The following is a 9,955-nucleotide window of genomic DNA, read 5'->3' on the forward strand; positions in this document are numbered from 1 at the left end:
TTCTAAATTAGGGCCTATGATGGGGGAGGGAACCATAGCCCAGAACTCTCCCAGAAGGTCCAGACCCACTGGCCTGAGTCACAGTTCCCTTTGTCCAGCACACAGGACCCGTTGTTCATCTCTGCCCGGTCATCACCACCAACCTGCTCCTCTTTTCTGACTCCATATCAAGAATGGCTTCACCATCCCCCAGACCACAGCACTGGGTCCTGTCCTGGACACCCCCACACTCCATAAGCTCATGAAACCCCATATTCTGTTCTTTCTTCCTCCTGAATCTTTGCCTTATCCCTTCAGCCTCTGGCCGATTCCAGGCTCCATCCATCCTTTCTTTCCTGCTCAAGTTACTTTCTGGGCTACTTACTGGCTTCCAGTCTCATTCCTCCAGTTCTTGGCTCTAGCTCTGACCAGATCTTCCCCTGCTTCTAAACTCTTCCATGGCTCCCTACTACCACCACCCTCCATCCCCAGAACAAAGTCCAAGCTCCTCATCCTGGCCTCTGCCCACCTTTTCATCATCTTCCAGCCTGAATGGCCTGCCTGGGCATCTACAGACAGTAATACTCCTGCACACCTCCCTGTCTTTGCTCATGCTAAAAGGACCTCCTCACAAGCTCTCCTCCACCCTTGCTTGGCACCTCCTGCTCCTCCAAAATCCAGCTCCAATGGCCCCTCCTCTGGAAACCCTTTCCTAACCCGCCAAACCAAAAAAAGACTCTCCTTAGACTCCCCGCCTCTGCACACCCCTGTCCATCAACGTGTGGATCTGTCATCTCATCTGACCCCAGGGTTCCTTGAGGGCAAGGCCCAGGCCTGACTCATCTTGGTCACCACCATCGCCCAGCACGAATCTCGGCACACCGGAAACCTCAGGAAATATTTAAGTAATGGGTGCGTGAAGGTGTGAATGAGCGAGTGTGAGTGAGTGGTTATATGAGGAAATCAGTGAGTGAGGGAATTAACGAGGGCAGGAAGGACCGAACGGACCGGTGGGCAGGGCAGGTAGGTGCAGACGAGAATCAGGTTTAGGGTGGGAGGAATGGAATGGATGGATGAATATCTGAGATTGTGCATCCGGGAATTCAGTTTCTCCAACAAAGCAAAATAGACAGTCGCCCCGGCTAAGCTCCTCCCTCCGCCTCGAGCCCACCAAGTTCACCGTCTCCTGTCCGAGCTATGTCCAAAATCCCAACCTTGGGCATGCTGGAAAGGGCTTACCGGGCCGGACCCGCAGAGCCTGTTCCCTCACCAGCCGGCTCCAGCCTCTGTGGAACCCATTAGGAGTCCCACCGCCGAAGTGCCCCGCCTATTGGCCGACTGGAGTGACAGACGGAGAATGGCGTCTTTGAAAGCCTATTGCTGTCCGACTTAGGACGTGGGCCCCGCCTACTAGGGAACGGCGCCCTGAGTGGCCCAGGATGGTAGGAGGAGGAATGTCTATTGGCTGGATGATAATGACTGACGTCAAGCATAGCTTATCACATCTAGACTCCGCCTCCTGTGTCAGACTTGCTTCTGGAAAGACAGAAATGGGGGGGTAGTTGAGGGCGTGGTTGACTGCAAAAGAACGGGGAATGGAATTTCTGGCTTACACATACACTGGCCTGATCCTGGAGTCCTGAGGACGGATGAGGATTTGAGAATTCTGATTCCTTGGTCCTGAGGGACGAGGCTGGGGGCCTGAGGGAGAAAAGGACTGACGACCTGTGGAAGGAGGGACTGGGGGCCTAGACTTCTGGGTCCGAGGGAGGAGGGAGCTGGGAACCTGAAAGGTCAGGGTCTAGGGACGGGGACTTCTGGGTCCCAAGAGTCACTGGCCTGCCCAGGGATGACATATTTGAGGTTCAGGATTTTTATGTGGCTATTTACGGGATTGGAGCTAGGTCCTTTCCTCAGGCAAGAGTTCTGGGTCCTGAGGTGGGGCTTGAACTAGAGATGAAGAGGAAGAAGCGTAGAAGTTCTGGCCTCAGTATGCCCTTTCCTCATCCCTAAAGGGAAGCCAGGGGAAGGGCGCTGTCTGCAAAAGGAATCCAGAGTGGGAGGAGACTTGAAACTCACGTGGAGACAAAAACATAGATACCAATGGAGAGATTACAATATTGAAAACAACAATAATAATAGACTCTCTTGTATGGAATTTACTGTAGCCCAGGTTCTTTCCTAAGCATTTTACATAATTATCTCATGTCTGCCTCAAAACAGCTCTAAAAGATTGGATTATTATTATTATTATTATAGTCCCCATTTTACAAGTGAGAAAATTGACACCCAGGGAGAGAAAATCAAGATGTAAAGAGACAGGAGAGACACAAAACACAGATGGAGATAAAGAAAAGAGATAAAGTCAGGCCCAAAGAAAACAAATGGCAGACAAGGGAAAAGAGGAGAAGGGCTGAGAGCCGCGACTCCTGAGGGGTGGGGGGTAGGTTAGGGGTCAGGATTCCTGAGTCCTAAGGGAAGGACCAAGAATGGAGACCCGCAGGTATTTCCTACCCTGACTCCCACACACCATGCTGTCCAGCCCTTTTTGCTGTGGGTGTTGGGCCTGGTTGAGGTAAAAAATAATGATTAGGAGGAAGCAGGTATGTCATTATCCTACTACTAGATGATAAGAAAATGATTCATGGGGGTTCCCCAAGCCTGGGAGGGGCCTTTCCCCCACAACCTCTGTTCTTTGACCTGGACAGATCAGACTTAAGGAAGGACCGGGGAGGGGCAGGGCTCTCTCTGTTGCTCTCCATCACTGGGTCTCCATCACTCAGAACTGTCACTGAGCCCCTTGTGGAGACAGGTGGGCCACCCTAGGGCAGCAATAGCTTTGCTGGTGGGTCTTCACTCTCTGGGTCTTTCCACTTTCCCCCAGACCTTGAACCAATGCCCACCAGAGGTCCTGGCTCATTGCAGGGGCTCAGCCAATGCTAATGGAATAGATGAACAAACATGTTTCTCTGTGTAGCCCTTCCACGGGCCCCATCCCACCATCTCTCGTGTCCCCCTCATTTCATTTCTCAGCTTCTCCCTGGCCTCACCCATCTCCTCCCACCTTCCCTTTCACCCTGGCATTTCTCCTGAAGCCACAGGCCCATCATCCCCATTAGGGAGAAACTGAGGCTCATTTTGGAAGGCGTCATCCTCCTAGGGCCACCTGTGGGACATGTAAAGGAGTAGCTGAGAAAGAAGTTCTCAAGGCCCCAGATACAGACACATTCCCAGCATTCCCAGCACCTCAGAGTCAGAAATGCAAGATCACCCCAAACACGTGCCTTTACAACACATCCTTGGAATGATCTTGCATTTACACCCACACAGAGAATCACATACACAGAATCACACACACGCAATCACCTACAAACACAAACATAGGCACACAATCACAGAATCGCTGCACTGACAACACACACAGAAATACCCTATTCTACATGCAAAACAGAGAACCCCGTTATGCAGTTATATGCCCAGCCACTGATAGGCATTCATTCAATTCCCTAATAGCACCATGAGCAAAGACTTGGTTTTGTTTACTATTGTATCCCAAGCAATTAGTACAGATCACCATCATTGTCATCATCACCGTCATCATCACGATAAACACAAAATATTCCCTATGTGCCAGACACAAGTCTAGGCACTTTACATGAATTAACTCATTTAATATTCACAACAACCCATTTTGTAGATGGAAAAATTGAGATCCAGGGAAATTTAGTGATTTGCCCAAGGTTTCACAGCCAGTGAAGAGGCCATCAGGATTGGAACTCAGGCTTTCTGGCTCTCAAGGCCATCACACAAGGCTAACGCTCAATAAATAATTCCTGCCTTAATCCAGTCAGAATTACAGAATCTGGACGACCGAAACCACACCCAAACTCAGACACACAGTGGATAGACTAACGGGGGGGCAATAGAGACAAACAAATAAAAAAGGCTCCTACACATGTTACACCCCATAACAGAGGGACACACAAAGTGACACATATCGTGACAATCTCCACACAGACACACAGCACCCAGAGAAGCACACACGACACAGAGACACAACACACCCAAACCCAGACACAGGGACCCACCCAGAGCTCTCTGTTCTGCTCCCAGCCCCATTGGGCTGGCCCTCGAGGAAGCAGCAGGCTTAGGAAGGGAAGGGGGGGCCACCTCACTTGTCTGCTCAGCTGGACCGGTTCCACCAGGGCCATGGATGGCACCACCTGCCTTGTGAAACCCATGTTGGGCAACTGGACCCAGGCCTGGCCTGGACTTCTGGGTTCTGGGGAGCAAGGAGCTGGGAGCCTGGACTCTTGGGTCTGAGGGTGGAGGGGCTGGGGGCCTAGACTCTCAGGTCCTGAGGGCTGGGGACCCAGAATCCTGGGTTCTGCAAAAAGAGAGCATCAGGTACTTGTATTCCTCTTATTTTGAAGGTAGGGTTCTAGATTTAGCAGATAAAATATAGGATGCCCAATTAAATTTGAATTTCAGATGAACAACAAATACTTATAAAAAAGGTATTTAACTGGGCATCCTGTATTTTATCTGGCAACCCTATTTTAGGGGGAGGAGGCGAGATGCTGGAGACTCTGCCATTGTCACTGCTCAGCCCCCAGGCCTCTCCTCTTCCTGCCCTCCGCCCTCCTCTTCACCCCTAAGCAGGCCACCTCACAGCTTCCCCAGTCCCGATTTCCTCATCTACATGAGTTGCTGTATCTAATTGCAGCCTCAAGACTGTGTCAGAGTGAGGAGAGGAAACTGGAGGACAACTCAGGTTGTCACACAGGGAGCCCCACGGTCCTCGGAGATGACTGACCCTGAGTCACCTGCAGCCCATGGTCTGAACAACTGGGGGACAGGGCCCTGAACAACTGGGTAGGCCCGGAGAAGGGAGAGGTGCTGAGATAGGAGGCAGAGAGCCCAGGAGAAGGGAAAGAGACACAGAGCTTGGCAGGAGGGAGACTCAGAGGTGGGGAGACAGAAATTTGGAAACAGGTTGGCAGAGACTGAGGAAATACAGAGGAGAGATTTAGAGCTGGAGAGACAAAGATGTAGAGATGGAGGGACAGGGATATGAACAGAAGTGGAGAGATGTTCGACCGACATTCAGGATCCCGGGCCAAGTGATGGACATACACAAGCAGGATGCCAAGTGCTGCCCACTGGTCTGGGGACAAGGATAGCACGCCATCTGCGTGGTACCAGGAGACCAAGGCTTGGGACCTGATGTGTTGGACGAGGGGGTGAGGGGAAAGCTGGGATCCCAGGCCAACAGAGTGATCCACCCGCCATCACCCCATACCCATACCCAGTGGGGTGATGACACCACCTTCTCTGCAGTTGACACCCCAATTTTCCGGTGCCTCCTACATTTTTAGGGTGACACCCGTGCTGGGAACCCCACCCGGTTCTAAGGCTGCTTCCCTCACTGAGTCACCTCCAACCCCACCAGGCCTGTGGGGGGAGATGTTGGTGACTCAGGCATCCAGGCCCCCAGCTCGCTCACCTCTCAAGAACCCAGCAGGTCTGGAATCCCAGGACCCGCTACTCAGAGATGCAGCCTGGCCTCATCCAAGAATCTGAACCCCAGCCCTCTCCTCCCTCAGACCCAGGATTCTGAGCCCCCTCTCCCTCCTCTATTAGGGTCCAGAGATCAGGCCCCCAGCCCGCTCTTCCCTCAGGCCCAGAAATCCAGGTCTCTACTCTGTTAGGACTCGGGAGACCAAGGCCACAGCCACCTCCTTCAGGAACCAGGCTTCTCAGTTCCCAGCCTCCACCCTTCCCAATTTAGAAGTGGGGTGCGGTGTGTTTATTTACTTTGGTTCCAGCATGAGTCAACCCCAAAACATACTGCCCCCCCCCATGTGCCTCATGGTCCTGAATGGCAGGACAATGCCCCCTCTTCCAGGGAACTGGGGCCCTCACTAAGGATGATGGGAGAGTTCCTCAAAGGAAGCCCACACTGCACTCTCTCCCACAGGGCAGACCTTTCTCCTCTCCCCCTTTCCCTTCCCTCTGAGGCCATGGCCTCCACCTACCTGCCCCTCTACCTTTCCGTCTTTGCATCTCTCTTCTTCCAGCCTGTCTCCCCTTTCTTGTTATTTCTCCCCAGATCTTTGTGCCTCAGTCTAGGCATTTATGTCTCCATCCCTCTATGTTTTCTCTTCTTCCTCCATCTCTCCGAATCTCCTCATCTCTCTCTCCAGTCTTGACCTCCCCTTCTGTCTCTATGTCCCCCATTCCTTCCCCATATCTCTGTCTCTCCCTCTCTTTCGTCCCTACTTTGACCCAGATCTGCCCCTTGTGCCTCCCCTCCACCTACTCTCCCCAGCTCTGTGCACTCCCCTTTCTATCCCCACTCCCAGCTCCTCATCCCTGGACCCCCAGTTTCCTCCAGCCTCTGAGGCAATGCAGGAGGGAGGAAGTGGGGAGATGGGGAATGGAGAGGAGGGAGGGGAAGCCCCGGTGGTGGGGGGAAGAGGGTCAGCCCAACCGGCTTGGCTCCCTAGCCACCCGTCAGAGCCCCGCCCAGGGCCTCATGGCCCGCCCAAATATAAGCAGCTCCTGGCCTGAGACTGAGAACTCAGTGCCCGTCTCCTGTCTCCATCATCGCCATCACCTTCCTGCAGGTAGGAGCACCCCTCTAAGCGCTCTGCTCTGAGGTCAGCACCTCTGCTCTGTTATGCCCTTACCCCACTCCACTCACATCTCTCTGTCCCCTTGTAGACCTCTGACTGTCTCTCTCTCTCTGGACATCCCTGTCTTTCTCAATGCAATGCCCCCTGTACTTCCTCACCATGAGTGGCGCTGGGTTGAATTTGAAAATCCTGGGGACGAGCACCCCCTCTACTAACCTTCCTGGCCTCGGTTATCAGATGTGGGGCATTTCTCTTCACCTCTCTGAGTCTCAATGTTCCATCTGTGAAATGGGCATGCAGAGAAGTCACAGTGCTGGGCAGGCGTGAGCGTTACTGGTGGCATCTCTAAAGGCACCTGGCTCTGATGTCTTCTCCCCTTGTCTCTCACTCTGCCTGTCTCTGTCTCTTGGTCTCTTCAGCTCTGCCTCTGGAATGAGGAGGGTTCTCTGGGGCCTGTCGGGCAGCTGGACAGACATGGGCGAGTTTCTCGCCCCCACCCCATACATCCCTATTCCGTGCCTCTCCTAGACAGCAGGCTGACTTGGACTCTTTCTCTCCAGCATCCTTCCCCCTGAGAACACAGCCCCCAGTGCCCCTGCCCCTTGCCCTCCCCTCCCCCAGTATCCAGTGTCCCTTGGACAGACTACACCGCTGTCACCGTTGCCACCTCTGCCGTCCCCAACGCCACCTCCTCAGGGCCAGCAAGATGCAGTTTGAGATGCACGACAACGTGAAAGGAAAAGGTGGGACCACTGGATGGACCGGCAACCCTTCTAGTCCCCGGAATCTGGCCGCTTCCCTCCCCTGGGCACCTTGGCTTTGAAGACAGACGGCGCCTGCTTGCACCCCAGAGAGCCCCCGAAATGCGGGAACCCAGCACCCCAGGCCCAGACAAGGCAGCAGCACGTCTTGGCCCCGCCCACATGTGGCGCCCACTCTTCCCCAGACGTGCAGGAGGGGCCCCCCACCCCCAGCTCAACCAGAAGTGCAGGAGGCACCTGCAATGGGACAAACTGGGGTGTCGATGCTCAGATGTGGCAGAAGGGAAGGGAGCGCAGTGATGTCCCCTCAGTGGGCGGCCTGGCGGCCCCGCCCAGCCTGCCCGGCAGATGGAGAGGCGGCAAGGGTGCGGGGACCCAGGAGGCGCTGCAAGGCTGCCCTCTGACATCAGTCTCCCACCTCCACAGCCATGTCTTATCCAGTGACCAGTCAGCCCCAGTGTGCCAGCAGCTGCTACCAGACCCAGCTCAGTGATTGGCACACCGGTCTCACGGACTGCTGCAACGACATGCCCGTCTGTGAGTGCCCGCCCCTCCCCTCCAGGCCGGAGGAGAGCAGAAGGATCACCTCCCACCCCCTCCGAAGCCCTACTAACCCCACTCCCCTCTCCCTTCCTTGGACCCTTAATTCCCACTCTCTAACCCTCACGCACTCCTCGGACCCCCAACACTTCTAGGATCCTCACACACCTTCCAGCTTCCCTTCAGACCCTCAACCTCCCTCTTGCACTCTCAAACCCTGTTTCCCAACCTCTAAGCCCAACCCAACCCCATTCCCTCTGGGACCTTCACTTTGCTTTCCCTCAACACTCAGTTCCCTCTGGGACCCTCAACTTGGTTCCGGGGACCCTCAGCCTTCCCCGGGGCGGAGCCGGCAGGAGGCACCGGGTGGGCTCCCCCTCACCCCNAACACTCAGTTCCCTCTGGGACCCTCAACTTGGTTCCGGGGACCCTCAGCCTTCCCCGGGGCGGAGCCGGCAGGAGGCACCGGGTGGGCTCCCCCCCACCCCACCCCGCCCGGCTTTGACCGCCCCGCGTCCTCCACAGGCCTGTGCGGCACCTTCGCCCCTCTGTGCCTCGCCTGCCGCATCTCCGACGACTTCGGCGAGTGCTGCTGCGCGCCCTACCTGCCTGGAGGCCTGCACTCCCTGCGCACCGGCATGCGTGAGCGCTACCGCATCCAGGTGCGTGCGGGGCCGTGAGCCGCGGAGACAAGAGACTGGGTACTGGCCTCCTGGGACCCGAGGCAGGGCTCCTAACCTCTCTCTCTCTCTCTCTCACCCTCTAGGGTTCTGTCGGGCACGACTGGGCGGCCCTCACCTTTTGTTTGCCCTGCGCCCTCTGTCAGATGGCGCGAGAACTGAAGATCCGAGAGTAAAGAAGTGTCCCCGACCCTCCTCTCCCACCTGTCTTGCCTGCCCTCCTCTGTCCCCCCCTGGGAGGGCCTGCCCCTCCACCCCATCCTGCCACAAGAAATACACCCACAATAAAAACCTGAAAACCAACTCCGCCCATGTCTTTTGTCCCAGAGAAGGCATTTGGGTGGAGAAGGAGGCTTGATGAGGAAGGTGGGGACCCGGGGAAGATGCCTAGGTGTGGAAGGAGTTGCAGCCCAGGCAGAGCTTTGACCCCTACCTTCTATGGATGAAACTGGCAAGTCTCTTCCCTCTCTAAATCAGGATGTCCTCACAAAGTAAAACGAACCCACCTTAGCTGCCTACCTGAAGCTCTGTCCAGATCCTGAAAAGAAGCAAAACCAGAAAGGCCCTCTGGGTAGAGTCCAGGCTCAAGTTCAAAGAAAAAATTTAGGAGAGCTCCCCCTGCTGATTCAATACCTATGGACTCTTATCTTACACACAGTTCTAACAGATTTGGGGAACTTTGTTTCCAAAGCAGAGAATTGCCAGGTTTAAGGCTCTCTGGGAACAGGAAGAAGTCCTTAAGGATCAGCCAGTTCAATCCACTCTCTCTATTGCCAAAGCAACTAGCAGATTATGTTCTGGTCTCAAAATTGGACAGACCTGGGATCCAGTCTTGACTCTTGCCACTTACTATGTTATCTTAATGAGTTAATAATCCTTTCTAAGCCTGTTTCCCCCTCTGAGGATAACCCCTAATATATTTTATGGCTACTGTTGAGAGCGAGAGATAAAATAGATGGAAAGGCCAAAGACTGAACTTAATAAACTTATTATTATTTTATGAATAATACTATTTTATCTATTCTAATATTAACATATTATTTGTATTATTTGCTGTTATTCTTCTCTATCTGTGGAACCAACCATCGAGTGACATCTTCACTTGGAATATACAACAGACAGGTCAAATTTCACATATCCAAAACCTAACTCCTGGGCCAGCCGGGTGGCGCAGTTGGTTAGAGCACGAGCTCTGAGCAACAGGGTCGCCTGTTTGATTCCCACATGGGCCACTGAGCTGTCAACCGGTGACCGGATGGCTCAGCTGGTGAGAGCACATGCTCTTAATAACAAGGTTGCCCAGTGGCGACTGAACTTGGAGCTGAGCTTGCGCCCTCCACAACTAAGATTGAAGGAT

General features: G+C 54.1%; 1 protein-coding gene across 1 annotated transcript; it reads left to right on the forward strand.

Moving 5' to 3' along the window:
* Window positions 1-6,579: 6,579 nt before the first annotated feature.
* Window positions 6,580-8,901, forward strand: CNFN (cornifelin). Its single transcript, XM_019629027.1, has 5 exons — window positions 6,580-6,608; window positions 7,239-7,360; window positions 7,805-7,915; window positions 8,444-8,580; window positions 8,685-8,901. The coding sequence occupies exons 2-5, from the start codon at window positions 7,324-7,326 to the stop codon at window positions 8,772-8,774; spliced, it is 375 nt and encodes a 124-aa protein (XP_019484572.1). The 5' UTR covers window positions 6,580-6,608; window positions 7,239-7,323; the 3' UTR covers window positions 8,775-8,901.
* Window positions 8,902-9,955: the final 1,054 nt, after the last annotated feature.

Source organism: Hipposideros armiger, unplaced genomic scaffold (assembly GCF_001890085.2).
Source record: "Hipposideros armiger isolate ML-2016 unplaced genomic scaffold, ASM189008v1 scaffold_824, whole genome shotgun sequence".
In the NCBI taxonomy this organism is placed as follows: domain Eukaryota; kingdom Metazoa; phylum Chordata; class Mammalia; order Chiroptera; family Hipposideridae; genus Hipposideros; species Hipposideros armiger.

Bases quoted from the DNA above. Each gene is read 5' to 3' on its own strand.
- CNFN (XM_019629027.1), top strand. From the start codon at position 7,324: ATGCAGTTTGAGATGCACGACAACGTGAAAGGAAAAG. The intron at 7,361-7,804 runs GTGGGACCACTG...CCACCTCCACAG, and splicing joins CGACAACGTGAAAGGAAAAG to CCATGTCTTATCCAGTGACC. The intron at 7,916-8,443 runs GTGAGTGCCCGC...CGTCCTCCACAG, and splicing joins CTGCAACGACATGCCCGTCT to GCCTGTGCGGCACCTTCGCC.